Here is a 19943-nt window from a genome sequence, read left to right as displayed (position 1 = left end):
TTCGTCCATAACAGAAATGGCTACTGCTCAAATGCTTTTAAAGCTCTGCAAGGATTAAAATCTAATAAAATCAGCCTTTATATTCATCTGAATTTTAACTGTGTAGTTATAGGAGACCTATTATGCTAACTTGAACAGGCTAGGATAGTTATTTATTTATTTATTTTTTGCACAAAATCATTCTTAGATAATGAATATACTTTTCTTTACCAGCGGCAATTATACAGCAGTAAAACCAGATGGTCAAACATTCTGGAGCTCTGCTCGGGTTGCTAGGTGACGGTCTGGGGTTGCTAGGTTACGAGCTGGGGTTGCTAGGTTACGACCTGGGCTTCACAGGGGTTACTGGGTGAGGGTCAGTGCCTGCTGAAGGTTTTTGAAACGGCTCATTTTTCCTGACACCAAAAACATTAACTTACTGCCAAAGACCAGCTGCATGTTTTTGTTTAAGAGTTTAGATTAAAAGCAGTAGAAACCCAAACGTAAGTACAATAAGGTGAAAAATATACATTTTGCAAAATACATCCCCTTTATGTAAAATTATGTGTGTAATTTATAGAAACTGTTTTAACCAAAGCCATTCACTCATCAACTTCCTTGATTTATATATATATATATAACTACGCTTCAAAATGAAAATCTGTCACTTGTGTAATTTCCTTATCCAGACATTTATTCTCCACTGGAGCAAACACATTTAAGTGTTATTTTTCATAACCAATTTCCCCTTCTCTCCTGAGGATTTTTTATATTATTGCAACACTCCCATCAAAGTAGCCACCTTTGCTAATTTCATGAACTGTCGCAGGCTGCATTGTTGTTATTTTATTTTTTATTTTTTGGTCATCAGCAGAAATGTCCTCAGCGTTGTTGGTGGTTGCCTCATAATTTATTTCTGTTGTCCAGTGACAAGTCTCTGATGAGGTGAAGGAAAGCACATGGGGCGTGTTGCAGACTCAGCGTGAATACTCAAACATCACACTGAACCGGTTTTATTTTAGAAGCGAGGTTTAAGGAGACATACTTGGAATATCTTTAATAATTGGGATATTTTAGTTCCCCAGATTATATACGCTTGGTGCATCTGAAAGGTGAGAATGTGAAAAATAGTGTATATGAAACAAGAAAGGTGCAATAATCTGGTTGCATTTGTTTGCAACACATTTTTATTCAGTTACAGTATTCAGTCTTTGTCATTAAATGTGTTTAATGTTATTTTTCTAATATTAGCTACAATCTTACTATGTATTTTCATCTAGTTTCTGATGTAAATATCTTAGTATACTTGAAATAAATTTCAAATAACTGCATGAAAAGTTTATTTTAAGTCAATAATTTAACTACTACAGATTATTTCATTTATAGGACATTTTTCTTATGTTGTAAAATAATCTACCAGTTAAACTACTCGCTTTTCATCAATAATAAGGAATTGTTTACTTAAAACAAGCTGAAAAGCTACTTGTTAGTTTTGTCTTATTTCAAATGTGCTAAGATATTTACACTAGAAACTAGACCAAAAATATTTAAGATTTTGTGTTTTTTTGCAGTGTGATGCTGTAGTTTGTAGTTGGACTGCAAAAGTTTGGTATCTGCCAGGAGAAAACCACGACAGAAAAATGTTAAACAGTTTTTAATATATTTTTTCCTGGACAAAAACATCCTATTAAGTCCTTTTGTGCTCATTGACACCCGGCTTTTCTGCTCTGCATGTCAGAGCCGCCGCGTAGTCAAACAAATTCAGGGGTTTATTTTACTGCCACAATTTAACACAACTCTCATATTTCATTGCAGGCAATTGTCGGCTACTTTGACATTTTCTTCGACAAAGGCTGCAGCAACAAGGTGAGCAGCAGCAGCAGCAACATCCAAACCATTTAACAGAAACTCAATTATGTTCACGCCTTGGCGTGTTTCTCCTCCCTGAGGCGTTCACTGGCAATCGACGAGCGTCTTAGCCAACTGCTGATACAAGCACTTACCCAGCAGAGCCTGGCCAGTTGGAACAGCTGATGCCAAGCTCTGTGAGCAACACGGACGTGCCTTTTGATTGCACCTCCTATTGTACCTGGGAACCAAGGCGCATGCAGTGGCTGAACCAGTAAATTACAGTTTCCACTGGGGGCTGAAGCTGGAACAATGTGAAAAACATAGTAATATCTTTTTGCTTCAAGAGTATAGTGGTATCAGGGACCAAGCAATAGAACAAAGTGATTTTAAAATGAGTTGTAGAAACTAGGGGAGCACCGATTTATCAGTGTTGATTTCCTTAGATTGTGATCGGTTAATTTTTGCATGTGAAGCCGATCTGATCAACCGGTCTTATCTACTTCTGTAAATGTTAAGGTTCGACTGACAGACCGGCCTACCAGGTCATGTCTGCATGTTTACAGTTAACAATAGTTACCCCACTGTTTCCAGTTCAGCAACTTTCTTACTATATTTCAGACAAAAAAAGTGGAATCGCTCATAAAGGGAATTGGCTTTTAAAAGATTGTTAATCTGAGATCAGCCAAAAAACTGCAATCGATGCACAACTAGTGGAAACAGATGGACTTATACAGAATGAAACTGATGATTTACGTAGCTTTTATACGTTTGTTAAAACTGTCGCTATGTCGTGAGACAGATAATCTAAGTGTTCAATCTCCTCCACCTTCTCCCTGAGCTACTATTGCTGAACCAAAGACAGCCAATCAGAGCCAAGAGGAGGGTCTTACTGCTGTCAATCAACCTCAGAAAGGCACTGCTAAGAAACTAAACCGTTTATTTACCGGTGGCCATGCTAACTAGCTTTAGCATTTGCTACACACTCTGCTGACAGGTAGAAGCTGTAACATAGCAGAGAGCGAGCGGTTTACAGAAGGTGATTGACAGCGCGAAGGCCCGCCTCCTGGCCCTGATTGGTTGTTTCTAGTTAGCACTGTGGGAAACCAGAGGTGCTCCATTTTGTTTCCACAGATTATCTGTCTCATACCATACTTTTCAACAAATGGGGAATTTTTTTTAAATAAAAGTTACATACTGCAGGTTTACTACTATATTTTAGTATTAAAAGCAGATTTTATGTAGGATTTTATAATATTAAATCTAGCAAGTTGAATTTTATTGCTTATTTTTAATACACTGTTTTTGAGAATAATATCTCTTCTTCAGGATTAAAATGTTTTACTACTAGATGTTTCAGTAAAACTTTGTGTCCCTAATTCTGTACAGGGGATTGATTTTTCTCATGTTTTGAATTAATTTTTATTGTTGTTTCTTCTTTAGGTGACATTCTCCACAGGCCCTCAAGTTACAAAAACCCACTGGAAACAGACGGTCTTCCTTCTAGAAAAGCCCATTTCTGTTAAAGCAGGTCAGTAACCACTTATTAGTATCATTTTTATTCATCACTGTCACGTTAAATTAAAATTAATTATTTAAAACACCCCTCCAAAACTGTCCGAATTGTTAATTTTACTATTTTTTTCCACTGTTTATCCAATGACGTTTTACGGCAATGAACTTAAAAATATGGGAAGCGTAGTTATGCTCTGCAATTTGAGGATATAAATTAAAATCTTTATTGTTTGTGGTTCTATGATTGGTTGTGACCCCATGTCACAGCATACAGTTAGCTTAAATAAGACACATGTTCTTATTGTCACTTTTGTTGTTAGCACAATAATAACTGATGTTCAGAAAACTTTTAAACATTTTCAACATTCTGAGTGTTCAGAGTTTGGCCGTAAAGTGCATTATTGGTTTCTTTTAAGCAGTTGCTCCTGTTAGTTTCTGGTCTTTTTGAATCTCTCATTTTGTTTCTGGGCAACTCGTCTGATGATTATTTTCTCTCCTCTGTGTGAAATCTTGCTGGCAGCAGCTGATCTTGGCCAGTTTTTGACATAATTATGTTCTTTTCCGTTCTGGTTTTGGCTCCGACCGCCTACTGGAGTCTTGGGTAATTTAGAAATTCTCAGAGAACGAAAGTCATCAGTCTGTTTTGCAATAATAAGGTGAGCTAATAAGTTGTTTTTTTTAACCATTTTTAAATGTTTCTGGTATGACACCATGGGTAATAAAACATCTATTTAAAGGCAATCAATTGATACTGAAGCAGCCGACATTAATTTGCACTAAATGACTTGATTTCTTTTCTTAATTACTGGTGTCACCTCCTTTTTACACCTTCTTTTCCCGTACTGTTTTCATTTTATCACACATAATTTATGGTTCTCTCGGATGTCTGGTGAGAATTTCATGTCAATTACACTTTTAGAAATAATGGAGCTGCCAGTCTTTTCAGCACTTCTCTTGCCTGCTGTATATCCTTCAGCTGCGATTTATTTAGTTGGCTCTCTCAGGCATTGAGGTTGCATCTTTGCAAGTTGCAGCAGGTAATCTGTCTGTGACAGCGACTCAGACAGGCTTGTTGACGCTCTGAATCTGTCACCCACAGTGATAGGGAAGGATCAGAACAAATCACACATCAGAGAAAACATGTAAAACTTCATCAGATATCAGCTTGGATGCTGCAGAATCATGACAAAAGAATAGCAGTATTAATGTTTATAAAATCGCTTTATCCGCAGTTTGAAATGGAGGGAAATGTATCAATATGGTGTGAGGATCTTCTGTTTGAAAAGAAAAGCACTGATTGCTCCAGCAGGATTTAATGTTAATATCAACAAAACTATCAAATAACTCTTTATAAATCACGTTTTGAAATTCTAGGATTCAGTTTTAAACTGTGTATGCAGTATTTTTGCTTTTTTTGTCGCACTCTGAATGTTTAAATCAGTGATCATCCAATAAATTTCAGTATCAAAGATAGCCAGAGAAAATATAAATGATGATTTGATTCATTAAAGCTGCAGTATATAACTTTTATTTAAAAAAAAAAAAAAAGTACTGTCACCAATTTGTAATAGTGTGATAGGAAACAGATAATCTTAGAAAAGATTGGTACTATAGCTGTCTGAAGAAATGAACCATTCCTGGTCAAAAACAACCAATCAGAGCCAGAAAGGGGGACTTACCGCTGTCAATCACCCTCAGGAACGTGCTGCTAAATCTGCTAATGGCAGAGAAACAATTTACAATTACAGGAAAACTTTTAACCACTGTCATTGGTGGCGATGTTACTAGCTTTAGCATTCACAACCGGCTCTGCTAATGAGGAGAAGCTACATCGTAGCAGAGAACAAGAGGGTGAGAAGTGGCACGCACACAGGCATGATTGACAGTGCTAAGAACCACCTCACGGCTCTGATTGGTGGTTTGATTGATTGGAGGAACTTGAATTTTCTATTTTTTTTTTTTTACTACAGATTATCTCTCATAATATACTGTCAGGACACAGTGACAATTTGAACAAATATTTTATTTTTGGTTACATAAAATTATTACTTGTCTGAATTTTTGAGTGTAAATTAAAATCTTTACTATGAAAATTGAAATTGATTTTAGAAATTAACAATTACCAACTTTCTTCATGTTTTTCATTTTGGACCATGAGTGAGAACCACATGTGCGAAGCATATAGTCGTCGGTCTCGGATTTAATTTCACTGACTTGGTGTTTATACCCTGCTTTTCAATGGTGACTCATATCATCATAATATACCTGACAATATTTACAGTTACTGTGTTCTACTGGTTGGTTAAGTATGTCAGACCTGCATATATCTATTTTTCACGGCAAATTTGAAACGCTGGGTTTAAAGTGATGGGCACAGTTGGCAGGCCCCTTAAAATTTCTGCAGGAATTTTCTAGTTTATATACTGCAACTGTAATTAGGGGGAAAAAAAATCTGTTTCCTATGTTAAAAAAAAAAAAAAAAAATGTTCCTTCACTAGTGACCCTTGGAGCTTCTGGCTGACTTATTGAATCAATAAATCACTTCACAACAATTGAATTAAGTATCTCAAAAAACAAAGCATCATGCCCTGAGCTAAAGAAATTAATAATATTAATAAATGAAAAATTAGATTCTGTCACTTTACACCAATACACAAACTGGTAGGCCACTTGGGGCGAATCAAACCCACAGCCTCCCGACTCCTCTACCCCTGATGTGCCGATGAATGAAACGCAGGACTGGCTGTCGACTTCCTGAGCAGGAATCAGATGAAATCTACGGTAATAAATGACCCGCGCTGCGACAGAGGTGGCTGATGTCCGATAGCCTGTGGCCGCGCTCGGCCGCCGCCGCCTGCTGCCAACCTGATAAGAACGTCAAAAACTCTGACGCTGCGCAAATGCTGCGGGACGCTTTAAACTTTGCTGCCTCAGATAAACAATTAAGGGGATATAAAAGAGGACAATGAATTAGAAGGAGAAGGATAAAACAGCTTTGTTTTTAAGATTGATATCAACTCAGTACACAACTTTGGTTGCAAATGCCAGGGTGCCTTTGGTACAGATGTGTTTATACTTCCTAAAGCTTCTCAGAGACTTGGAGAACATAATACAACTTCATGTCAGAACATTGGTGGGATTATAAAATCAAAACTCTGATTTTTTAAATTTACTTTTATTGTATTAAAGAGGTGAAAAACATATTTCGAAAGACGAAAGTGATGTCAAACTTCTAAGAAAAGAAACATGTAAATTAATGCATTTATATTTTTCTTTCTGCATGCCTGACTTCAAAAACACCAAATTTTACAAAGTATTTTGTTTGCTTTGCAGTGCAAGCATCTTAGTTTACTTGGAATAAGACAAAACTAACTTACATGTAACTTTTCAGCAGGATAGGAGTTTGTTTTAGGTCAATGATCTTTGAATATAGATCAAAATGTAGTATGTTTATACCAGATATTTTTACTTATGGGAAAAATGTTTCGTTATAAGTGAAATAATGAGGCATTGTATTTTTCAGGTGAGGATTAACTGGGAAAAAGAAAGTAGTTTGAAGAAAATGAATTAAACTTTTCACACTTCATTCTCTATCCAATATGTTATTGATCCATTTATTTATTAATTGTATGACCACTATAAAAAATATCAGCAATAAATTCATAGTGAACCTTTTTATCTATTAACGGAATCGAAAAGCAAGTGTCTCGAAAAGCATAAAATGTGTGTAAAAAGTCGTGTAGGAAAGTATAAATACTTGGTTTAGTGAGTTTAAGGTGATAGTTTAAAAAAGCTACAATCCACCAAAGAGTCTTTGGCTTTGGTCCGCCCTTGAAACCCCACAGATCCCAATCCACTCGAGCCTCAGTGGGCTCTGCTTCAGTAAGCCTGAACCTCCAGAACCCAGTGGATCCATTTCCAACGTCCTAGTGCCAAACACGGCAGGATATCCTCTGAGGTCGTCTGACAAAGCAGTTTCTTTGCAGTCCTGAGCTATTTCCATCTGGAAACAAAAGGAAGTGTCTTCCACAAAAATTTAAAGGGGATCTATTATAGAAAATCCACATTTTGCCTGTTTTTGTACTTCTGTTTCAGTCTCAGCTGCTTCTAAAAACAACACAAACTCTTAAAAGAACATCCAGCTGTTTTTTCGCATGCTGTTGCCTAGCAACACCAGCCAAGACCAGCCCCATTACCTAGCAACCCCAGCATGTTTGGTCAGCTGGTTTTACCACTGAATGTGCTGAACAATGGCTGCTAGAAAAGACGAGTGTTTTGTTGTTGACTTGCCAACTTGAAACCACTTAGTGAGGCATTCGTGTTGGTTGTGCAGGAAGTGCCACTTCTGCTTTTCAAAGATGTACAATGGCACATCACAACCACAGGTTTATTATTGCATCCATGCCATGCTGATGCAATAATTCAAGCAAAAGGAGCTGCAACCAAGAGTTAAGGGCAAATAGTAAAGTTTATAGCACATTTTCAGTTTAAAGTGCTTTACACCACAAAAACATATGAAACAAGCAATTAACTAGTCAAATGATATCATCAAAATCATCAAATATGTTGGGCAATATTGCCTTACTACTAATCAAACTTTAAACATTTCATGGAAGTCAGTGTTTCAGCATCTTTGCAGTTCTCTGGAAGTTTGTTCCATATTTGTGGCAACTGGAAACTGAATGCTGTTTCTCAATGACTGTAGGCTTTTAGCTGGCCAACATTTCTACATTAAAAATGTTTCTAAGAAACAGCAATGCAAAAATACAAAATATTACCAAGTATTTTTTTCTAGTTTCTAGTGCAAATATCTTATTATACTAGAAATAAGACAAAACAAACTTACAAGTAACCTTTTAGTATTTTAGTTTCACTGGCAGATTATTTCTCTTATAACAGGACTTTTCTCCCTTGTTATAAGTGAAATAATTTGCCAGGTGAACTGATACTTTTTCATCAATATTAAGGAATTATTGACTTAAAACAAGCTGAAAAGTTTCTTGTTAGTTTTATCTTATTTCAAGTGTACAAATATATTTGCATTAGAAACTAAGCCAAAAATATGTGGTAAGATTTTGTGTTTTTGCAGTGAGAATTTTGGGTATTAATGGTCCAAATCATCAGAAATGTTTGAAATATGTCATTCCTGGTGTATTAAAGCTACAAATAGGTTTTACATTTTGGATTTATTTTCTGAAATGAAGTTTTAATTTCTTTTGACTGGAGCAGTTTAATGGAAGGAGAAAAAGAGTGTTGGGTGTTGATGTGCTCCTCCACTCCTCTCACTGGTCGTAAACCCAAAATAGAGTTTTTAACGGCATCCATCGGCTGTCTGCTAGGTTCTCACGGCGTTCTTTACAGCACACAAACTGCGTCACAAAACTTCCATAAACTCCCCTGCAGGAGAGTGACCTTGAAGAAGCTTGAACTCTTTCCTCTCCTGGTTGTTGACATCTCCAGGACTTCCAGGCCAAAACATGGTGTTGCTTGATGTTTGCTCTGGCTGAGATGATTTATTGTGACGGAGGCCGGTTCTTATTTGATGCGTTGGTACGAGCGGAGCAGTAATTAACTCTTGCACTGTGCTGCTGGGGGAGGTTTGTGCTGGGAGAGGGGCGAACACCGCCAGCCAGCAGCCTGGAACAAAACATCCCAGCAAATCCTCCTGGCTGGCAGCGTAATAAATTAAACAGCAAATCATTTGTCATGCCCTGGTGTGTTTGTGTAGCTCCGCTATTGAAAAGGATGGGCTTCTTTTTTTACATTTTTACCTGCTTAATTCCTTTTTTTCTTGTGAATTAAAGTCCCATTAAGCTCAAGATGAGGCGTGCTCCCGGTGCTCAGATCCTGTAAAATACGGGTGTGAGTTCCTGTCCGGCCCTTTATTGGTCGGTCATGTGGTCTTTGTTGCTTTTATGACTCACCTTTTCTGTCCTGTGTGGAGGTGGACCTCTTCCATATCTACCCGCCCCCCAACGCACACACACCCTCGCTTTGTCCATGCGCTTCGGGCCTTCCTCCTCCTCCTCTTCCTCCATTGTTTAAACGCTGAAGGTCCTTGAACTGCCAAAGTCGAGCTCAGAGTTTATTGTGGCTGTTATTCAACACATGGGCTGGATTTGTGTGAAAGCTGGTGTTTGTGATGTACAGTACTACAACTTCTTCTTTTCTTTTTTTACTGACTCTACACTAAAGATGGAGGCTGTAGGAAGTGGAAAAATATTAGATTTTTAGATGGAACAAAGGGACATGCTAAGAAAATAGAAATTATAAAAAATAAGTTAAAATATAATGATTTTATTCTTAAAATGTGACTTTTTTTCTCACATTATTATGGTTTTATTGTATTATTTCAACTTTATTCTCATATGATTTTATTTAAATATTATGAATTTATCCTCATTATTATGACTTAATTATTGTATTATTTTGACTTCATTCTTGTACAACTTTTTTCTTAAAATATTATGAATTGATTCTATTGCAATTTTAATCTCATATTATTTCGACTTTATTCTTATACAGCTTTATTCTTGAAATATTATGACTTTATTCTATTATTTTCACTTTATTCTCGTATTATTTTGTCCTTATTCTTGTACGAGTTTATTCTCAAAACATTGACGTTATTCTACTTTTTTGACTTTATTCTCTTAATCTTTAGTGGAGATGTTGTGCTAATAAAATCTCCACTTAACTTTATATTTTGGTTTGTCTGATGATGTAATTGTTAATTATCAAATGATTTGATAATTAATTGATTTTGATCAGTTACTCAGTACTTGAGTACCATTTTTTTTATCAAATACTTTTTTACTCTTGAGTAATTTGCTACTTTTTACTTTAACTTGAGTATAAATATGTGGAAGTAGTGCTGCTCGTACTTGAATATGATTTTTGTCTGCTCTACTAAGGGGATGTGTGTGTGTGGATGCGTGTGTGTGCACCTCGTTTCTTCTAATCCCCCTAAATAAAATCCAGTGCATGCAGTGCATGTGTATGCAGATGCAGTAGACATGTGTGCAGACTGGTTGTAACATGAATAGCTCCAATCTGCAGAGCTGTATATTCTGATTGTAATTTCATGGAGGAAAGCAGTGTTTGGCTGAGACAAGCTGTTTCCAGAGGCCTGCCTGTGCTTAATGACGGTGGCATGGTGATGTACGACGCCGCAGCGAAAGCCCGGCTCCGTTCCTCGACTCATTTCCACACATGGTTAACTCGTTGGGATCTGAGCGGCCAGTTTACCCAGAGCTCCCAGGCCCCTCTTCCATGGGGAGTTTAGTTTGACTGATTGCAGCAGGGCCGCTGGAGTCGCACCCTGACTTAACACAAATTCTGTCAATGATTGTTTGTATGCTTCACCAGTTCAATCTGAAACACTGAGGATTACTTGGACGGTTAATTGCAAAGTTGTTTTAGGGGGAATGTCGTTTTTTTTCTGTCTTGTAACAGAATGTTGTCAAAGCTCAGGCCTCTGTGGCATTAAGCATCTTTTTTTTCTTTTTCTAGTAAAGCTTTTTTAACATCCTACATCAGATATCGATGACAATGAAACCGACCCATAATGGCAGATCAGTTCTAATTCTATGCTTTGTGCTCTGAGATGTCAAGCTTTATTATTTATTTTACAATATATTTATAACTCCTAACTGCATTTCCAAACCATTTAAAAGGTTTGTTGCTGTTATTTTATACATGTTTGATCCAGGTAGTCAACCGTTTGTTTTTCAGTTTCTGTATTTCACATTTTCTGTTATACTTCTAATTGCACTAATTGAACAAATTAAAGTTGATTTTACACATCTGACCAATCTTGTGAAGCCATTTGTGTATTTAAGTGTGCCATGCTGGTGCAGAGTTATTAAATAAATTTATAATTCTGCACATTTATGTCTATTTTTAAAAAATAGAAATGTTTTAAGTCAATTCTGCACTGATTTTCTGTATCGGATCGGTATCGGCCGATACTAAACCTCAGATATCGGTATCGGAATCAGAAGTGAAAAAAGTAAATCAGTGAATCCTTAGTCAAAATTTGTTTAAATTTGAAAGAGAAGCACCAGGAGGAGGCGCTGCAGAAAGCCAAAATATTACCAGAATGTGTGGAAGAAGAAGCTTTGACCAGATGATCAAAATTTTTTCTATTTTTTTGTTTTTACACCTATCTGCAGTTACTTATTAAGTACATATTTGCACTAGAAGCTACTAAAAGTACTTGGTAAGATTTTGTGTTTTTCAGGTTAACTTTCCAACCTGAACAGCCAACATGTATATATGTTAGAATGGCCTATTCAAAGTCCAGATGTAAATCCAATTTAAAAATTGACTGAACTTGAATTATTTTCCAAAGCAGAAGGTGCAACTAAAAAAGTCCTCTAAATCAGAGTAGTTGATTTAAAATGAATTTTTAGTAGATTGCAATTACAAATATTTATAAAATGATGACGCTTTTTAAAAATATTTTGAGGACTAAATCGTGTTTTGCATTGCTCGCCGCTGTCGGGGTTTGCTCTCCCTGCAGCAGCGGCGTCGGACCTGGAGCGTGGCGCCTCGGGTCCGTGACGTTGCCACGGTAACGAGTGAGACGTGGCAGCAGCGACGACGGACGTGTCGCGGGAGAAACGGGCGCAGTCAGCATTTTCCTGCTCTCGTCCTCTAACCTGCGAGCGTAGCGCAGCGCGACAGGACGCCGGTTTGCCGTTTCACTAAACATTCATTTACCTCCAGCAGTCAAACGGGAAGTTAATCGGAGCGATTATGCGTCATAACGTTGCGTCGCCGCTGTAGGTGTGTTTCCTCGTGTCTGCCATCTGGAGATATGAGAGCATCTGCATTGCCATGCACAGTCCTGCTTATTAAGACACATTAAAGCATATTGGCTTCACGCACATCATCATTTCTGCAAGCAGCAGAGCGCTCATGCTGCAGAGGCCCGAGCTCGCGCAGTCAGCAGCAGCGTTCTGCTGCAGGGAATCAGGAAGACTTTCATTTTGTTCCGAACGCTCTGATCGATGTCTGACTCGGTGTTTTCTGTCTTTTGGTGCGTTTTCATTTCGCTTCATGTCTGATGTGTGGAAGCGTTGGTAGGCTGTTGTGCTTAATGACGTAGAGAATGTCCCATAAGTAAACACCAGCTGCAGCGGCGTGAACTTTGGAGTCAACAGAAATTAAATTAAATTCTCATGTATATTTTAAATTGATTTTTTTTTGTGCTTTTGTCAGGAAAGACGTGCAGATTTTTCCACACAAAGAAATTAACAGTGAATCATGACCACTGGCAAAGAATGATTTATTCTCAGAATTATGACTTTAATCTCAGAATTTGGAATCTTTTCTCAAATTTGGACATTTTTCCTCAGATGTTTGAGTCAAAATTCTGACTTTTTATAAAAATTTTGACTTTTTTCTCAGGATTATTTTTTCTCGAAATGTTAACTTTTTTTCTCAAAAGTCTGACATTTTCTCAGAATTCAGTCTATTTTTTCTCAAAATTTTGGCTTTTTTTCCATCAGAATTGACGCTTTTCTCAAAATTGTGATTTTTTTCTCAGAATTTTTAATTATTCTTTCAGAATTCAGACTTTTACCTCAGTATCTTGACTTTAGTATCAAAGTTCTGTCTCTCTACTCAAAATTCTGACTCTATTTTCAGGATTCTTACTTTTTTCAAAATTCAGACTTTCTTCCTCAAAAGTTGGACTTTAATTGCAGAATTCAGAATTTTATCTCAGAATCAGAATTGGATAAGTTGTTTGAAAATCCATTCTTAAACTCAAATCTACCAAATAAATTTCGATCAAGCTTTCAGTGTGAATTAACAGCAGGTTTACAAATCCTATAGCAAGGACGAAACAGTAATGTGATTATTTTTCATATGTTAACTACATAATCGACATGCACCTTAGAATATTTGGATTTTTACATAGATGGACACAGAGGTAGGATTCTGAGATTAAAGTCAAAATTATTTTTTCTCTTCTTCTTCATCAGCACATTTTCAGCTATGAATGTCATATTGTTGAGCCACAGGGCCTTCCATATTTTGCATGTGAATCTAAACCAATGTGTTGTTTGTCTTCCTGTTTGCTTCAGGAGAAGAGCTGAAGGGAAAGATCACCGTTCGTAAAAACAAGAAGGATCCGCGCTCACTCTTTGTCACCTTTGACCTTCCAGACAGGAAGCAGACTTACACCCTGCAATGATGTCACCCATCATAGTATCTATGTAACCAATTATAGCTCTGATTTCATTTTACTTTTTTGATAATTCATGTACTGAGCAAAATAAAGAACAAAGTCCTGATAATTTGGTCATCCGCATTGTGTCTACTTGTTTAAAATTATTTACACTCTTTTTATTCTTTGCGTCATTGTAAGCATTTATGTTAAAAATATAATTGGATACATTTTTTCCTCCCAAAGTTGGAAAACTTTGTTTTATCACTTACTGATAAAAGTACATAAAAAGAAAGATCCAACACTTATTGTTTGGGTTTTTATAAGTTTTATAAGTCCTAATCTCAAAATTCTGACAGTTACATTATTTTTGCTTTTTTCTGCCATATTAAAAATTGAGATAATTCACCAAACTTTCATGCTTCTCGCATGACCCAGTTTCAGACTTTTTTTCTCAAATTTGATTTTCCTTCCGCTGAACTCCAGACGGTTCGCCTTGCTGCACTCCCACTTACAGTTTCATTTTGGTGGCAGAAAAGCAAAAAATGGCTCCCTTTGTTAAGATGTGTGTGGCTTATAAAGTGACCTCTGTCCACATTGAGTTCATGCTGATTGATGGGAAGTGTTGATAATTTCTCCCTTGCTTGGAGCCAACTTATCCCCGGTGATTTAAAACTTTAGTCATTTCTGCCATTTCCTGTGTGAAGGATTTTTGGTTTGAACAAACTTCTTTGTTCAATTTCTCACCTACAAACAGTAAACAAAAGGTGCAAAAACCCAGATATCTGAAATTGAGATTAATGTCCTACACAATTGTAGAAAAAAGCTCTTAAAACATTTTTTCAAATTAAACACACAAGACAGAAACTCTACAAACTAAGAAGATGCTATGTGTTGTTTTTTTTATTCAGTGATGAGTAGAAAATGTAAAAAGCCCTCAGAGCTGACTGTTCTTTTGTGAAAAGATTATGTGCTTTTGCCAAGAATTTCTTCCTCTTATTGTTTTACTCTGAGCTGCACAAGACTTCGCCGGCAGCATCATCCATCTTCCACGGGTTTCCAGGGACAATACTAAAAGGTACTTTAGCTTAAAAAGGCTGACTTAAACCTCTTTACATACTCCACTGAGCAGCTCTGCTTACAATTAAATATTTTTTTCTGGCTGTGATGATGAATCCTGAGCTCTTAAACGTGTAATCGTCTAGAGTGGTCATGTTTTCTGATGTATTTCTGCTGCTACTTCTGAGTTATTTTTACAAAACTGGTTTAGAATGACTTAAATCAAAATTTATACCTATTTTTGGCATATTTGCATCACCTGGTGTCATTTTATCTTGCTTTTAATGATTTGATTTGCCCAGTTTTGTTACTTTTAGTATTTGGGTGACGCTTGTCTGTGACGTTACATTGTGACGTTTTAATATCTCTCTTGAAAGGTAGAAAGTAACTAGAATAAACATTGTAGGAATTTAAGTATTGTTTGCAAAAAATAACCACAAATGGGTAAATTAAATGGGTAGTTAGATTGTAGTAAGAATAGCACTGCTGCAACACATTTTTTACTCAAGTAAAAGTAAAAATTAGCTGTTCAAGAAATTACTCAAGAATAAAAAAGCTATAAAGAACTGAATATTAAAAAATTACATTACTAGTAAAAACTACATCATAAAATGGACTAAAATATAAACTTATGTTGAAATGTTGATATTTTAAGGACCAAGATGAAAATATTCATATAAAAAACATAATTACAAAACAGAATCAAACAAAATAAACATTTTTGTTCATTTTTCAATCAAGTTATCACAGAATAATTCAAGTAAAAGCAAAAAGTACAGAGTACTAGAGTAATTTTTTTAAAGTTACTCAAGTAAATGTAACTAGTTACTACCCATCTCTGACAGTAACTATCCACTTGATGGAGGTTGTTTCCTGAAAGTGTTGATTCTTCAGTCTGATGATTTTGACCACATGATGGCGCTAGAATGAGTGACACTGGCTTCTGAAAAGCCTGTTTTCTGGCGTGCAGCTTGAAAGCAAATACACTGCAAAATCACAAAATCTTAGTCTAGATTTTAGTGCTAATATCTTAGTTCTCTTGAAAAAAGACAGAAATAATTCACAAGCAACTTTTCAGCAAGATATGGGAGCTTGATTTAAGTTGATAATTTCTTAAATGAATGAATAATATATTATTTTGTTAAAAGATCTTTGGTTTTGACATGATTCAGATGGAAACCATCCATCAGAAAAGAAAACAGCCTGTAGTGACAAAACATCTGATATCAAGTTTCACGACTGCAAAATTGAACAACTTGGAATATAAACCGGAAACTGGGAAGGTTCTGATGATGATGATGCTGATGATGCTGATGCTCTGGTTGACCCCCTCTGCTGAATCACCGCCTCCCTTCGCGCTGGCAATGATTGCAGCCTCTTATCTCCCAGGCGACAGCGAGCCTGATCAATTAAACTGCGCCACCTCATGTAATTAACAGGCGCAAAGGGACACGGGAAAACACCCCACACTCCTCCTCTTCCTCCTCCTCTTCCTCCTCCATGGTGCCTACTCAATCAACTTCTGTACTCTGTCAATGTAAGATTCACAAACGATAACTTCAAATCACCCATTAGACCACAAAAGCTGAACAAACCAGCAACTTAATGCATTTAAATTACATTTATGCGCATTTTTAGGAGCTGAAATGTGCAAACCACTCTCTGCAGGCGTGATGAATGAAACATCCGAACTGTTTCTGGGGATCATATAAGCGCTGATTGCGTGTGCGTCAGTCCTTGAGCTGGAGAAGCAGAAATCAATTACAATTATTCTCTGTTGACAATGTAATTAAACTCCTGGCGGCGGCTAATACAGCCGCTTCTGCTTCTTATCTGGAGCGGAGGGAGATTTACAAGCGGAAGGAGCGCAGCGTGCAAATGAAGAGGAGCCAGAGTCTCTGCGCTGAATCCAGCGGGGAGGAGAGCGAGTCGGCCCGCTACCCGCAGCTGCCCCGCAACCCGCAGCTGCCCCGCAACCCGCAGCTGCCCCGCAACCCGCAGCTGCCCCGCATGGGCTCAGCGCAGCTCAGCAAGGCAGAGACTGGTAGTAACTAGTTACATTTACTCAATTACATTATTTGAGTAACTTTTTTAAATGTACTTCTAGGAGTATTTTTACTTCTCTGTTCTTTTTACTTTTACTTGAGTAATTTTATGATGAAGTATTGAATAACATTTCTGGATTTTCTAACCACTCAAGAAAAAAAAAGGAAAAAGTTTTACTAAAAAAATCACCAGACAGACTCACACCTGCACTGCAGGTTTTGTTAAAGTTTTATAAGTTTGTTAGGGAAAGAAACTGATTTGGAAACATTTTATGTTATTGTTACTTAAATAAATTATTGTCATTTCCGTCCTTAACATATCAACATTTCCACTTTACATTTGATCCATCTGCTATGTAATTTTTAAATGATTAATAATTTGGTCAGTTACTCAGTACTTGAGTAGGCTTTTTTTTTCCCCAAATACTTTTTTTTACTCTTAACTGAGTAATTTCTTGGACTGCTACTTTTACTTAAGTTAAAATATATTGAATTAAAGCTGCTCATACATGACTATCATTTTAGCTGCTCTTCCCATCTCTGGAAGCAACTAGTTACTCAATTATGTTTAATTAAGTAACTTTTGTGGAAAAAAATTTACTTTTTGGAGTATTTTTACTACGTTGTACTTTTTACTTTTATGTGAGTAATTTTATTATATCACTACTCTTACTTGAGTAAAATCTCTGGATTCTCTACCCACTGAATACATTTTAGCCCTTACTTGAGTCATTTCTTGGAAAGTAACTTTTTACATTTACGTGAGTAAAGTTCTCCGGCACCATTTCACAAATTTATTTTCTTTTGTGTATAAAATCAGTGACTCCTAATTGCCCAAATTATTGCTGAAATATCTGATAGTAATATAGATATAAAGTTATTATAAAGTCTAATAGGAACATAATGGTTGTAATTATTGCTGATTATGATTTTAATAATACTAAAGCCATCTAATTGAAGCTCTATTTTCCTTTCTCATTTCAGGCTTTTGCAGTTTTGTCGTATAATAGCTCACTGTTTCGAAGTTGCTTTAATTTATTATAGTTGGATTAAAGGCCACATTCCCTCATATTTCAATCAAAACTGATAATGTTTTCAGAAAATAATATGAAATTATTACAGAAATATATATGAAATTGGAAAAACAAACACATATAGTTTATGCTGCAAATGGTTTGTTTACAGAAGTAGGAAAAAGACAAAAAAGTGATATTCTGGTGCAAGATTGGGACAAATTGACCAGGAATTGTTGGTTTAGTAGGTGATTCTTGCAGGATCGGTGTTGTGGAAACCCCCTCCTTTTTACGCCCCCCAAACTATTAACATGAGAGCAATTATCAGATGTTTTCCCTCCTGCAGAAACCACATAATCCAGTTTCCAGGATTCACCAGGGGAACTTCACATTCATACATCACTGAAGAAAGATGTATGAATGTGAAGTGATCCAACTTTAAAAGTTATGTTATCAAATTAAATTCATTCAAGTAAGTATAAATACTTTAAATGTATTAAGTTGTCATATTAAACAAAGTAGGTTTGACAAACTGAAATGAGTTACAATTACAATTGTTACAATTGTAGCAAATTGACTTTTTTTTATTGGAGCTCTGTTCTTTTTTCAGTGGAGCACTTGCAAACTTAAGAATAAAAATAAGATTATCTTTATTTTCTAGAAATTCCCCCTCCCCCATTTTTATTGCCGCCCTGGGCAACTGCCCCCGCTGATTGGTTTAACGACTTGGATTCGCCTTTTCGTACCTTCTTATTTGTACACTGAAAATAGAGAGAATGTGTTTATCGGTCTCAAGCAATCAAATTATTTACATTTGTTTACCTTTACAACTTAAGAAATTAACTTGAATAAACCTGATTTGATTAATTGTGACCATTTATCAAATTTCTTTTTAAATTTGGAGCTGCATTATCTTTTCCCCAGTGCAGTTATTTCGTACCAAACCGTTTCGAGTACGAAATGGAGCCATCTGGGAATAGCAGACAGCTCTCTGCGTCATGGTAACTGCGTCAAATTGGAGCTCGAAACATTGACGTGTCACATCAACTCTGACGACTGAGAGCATAAAGTAATTTTCCATAATCTGTTCATCGAGTGTTGTACGAAAATGTGAAATATGATTATCTGGAGGGAAGGAGGAAACGTGAACTGACCCAAAGACAATTACAAGAAATTAAACAGAAACGTCTGAGCAGTTTGACCCGAGATGAGTGATCGGAACTGAAAATAAATAATTTAGCTTTGTGTCTTAATATAACGAGTTTGCTTTACGGAGCTCATTTTCCTTTAGTGTCTGCAGTTTCACTTTATGGCGGCCTGCTGTCCTCATAACTGGAAGAAGAGACTAGGCCTCGTGATTTCTTAGTAAGTGATAAGACAAAGGAGACATAAAGACATTACAGCCAGCCTCCTGACATTTTTTTTCTTTACATCCTCCAGTAACAGAAAGAGCAGGACAATGGTATGCGCAATGCAGTGTTTTGGAATCAGCTGTCACTGCTTCCAGTGGAGGCTCCAGTGGTTGGCTCCGGGTCCTCCTGACGCGTGTGAGTCCATAAAACAAACTTCTTCCTGCGCAAGACTTTGAACAAATGAGTAGCTCTGAATAGACTTTTTTTTTTTTTAAACCTGATCAATGCTTCTATCGGTGACGCGTCTCGCCTCAGTCGCGCTGTGCGTAAAACCGACTAGCTGGGTGGAAAAAAGAAAAACTATTTATAGTTCAGGTCATTTTTAGCTCAACTTAACCTTTGATTTCACCCGAATTAGATACTTAAAAGCAAAAGTTTTAACTTTTTCTTCCTTAAATCATTTCTCTTTTAATTCCCATTTGGTGCGGAAAGCATAATAAACAAACTTTATTACTATAAAAGGCCATAATCGAGATTGTATATCAGCATAGAATTAAAACTCCAGCATGAACCCGGTCGGGTTCCCCGTGATCACGTGGGATGTGTCAATGCACGCGTGGAAGCTGCACATCCGTAGTCACGAGTGTATTAATCAGCTTCAGCGATGTCCGTGCAGCGCTCACGCATGCAACGTGCGTAATCAGAACACATACAATTCACGCACGCACAAACGCGCCCCCCGTCGCTTTGACTCTGCTAGTCCCCTTTAAAAAAACCGAATCCAAGCCTAATGATTTATCAAACTCCTATTATCAAGAAAATGTCACGCGAAGGGCACCTTGCTCTGCACTGACGCAAACTGCTCCAAGCTTTCCCACGGAGCCGTAGAAAAGCTTTGCACTTGCTGCTTTGCGCGGCAATAACCACTTCGGCTCCCAGTCGTCTCTTCCTCTCT

At 36.8% G+C, this 19943-nt stretch overlaps 1 protein-coding gene across 2 annotated transcripts in view; it reads left to right on the top strand.

The window, feature by feature from the left end:
• The window catches only part of prmt3 (protein arginine methyltransferase 3), a 54684-nt gene extending 41035 nt beyond the window's left edge, over positions 1–13649 (top strand). For both annotated transcript variants that reach the window (XM_015009050.2, XM_015009049.2), the window contains exons 15-17: positions 1795–1845; positions 3271–3358; positions 13437–13649. In XM_015009050.2, coding sequence (XP_014864536.2) covers positions 1795–1845; positions 3271–3358; positions 13437–13546 — 249 coding nt within the window. In that variant the 3' untranslated portion in view covers positions 13547–13649. The remainder of the gene's footprint in view (positions 1–1794; positions 1846–3270; positions 3359–13436) is intronic.
• Positions 13650–19943: the final 6294 nt, after the last annotated feature.

The sequence above is a fragment of the Poecilia mexicana genome, unplaced genomic scaffold (genome assembly GCF_051168715.1).
Source record: "Poecilia mexicana isolate PSO_F unplaced genomic scaffold, ASM5116871v1 scaffold_3, whole genome shotgun sequence".
Lineage (NCBI taxonomy): Eukaryota > Metazoa > Chordata > Actinopteri > Cyprinodontiformes > Poeciliidae > Poecilia > Poecilia mexicana.
Note: the sequence above shows the minus strand (reverse complement) of the source record. Positions and strands in the feature narration are given on the sequence as shown.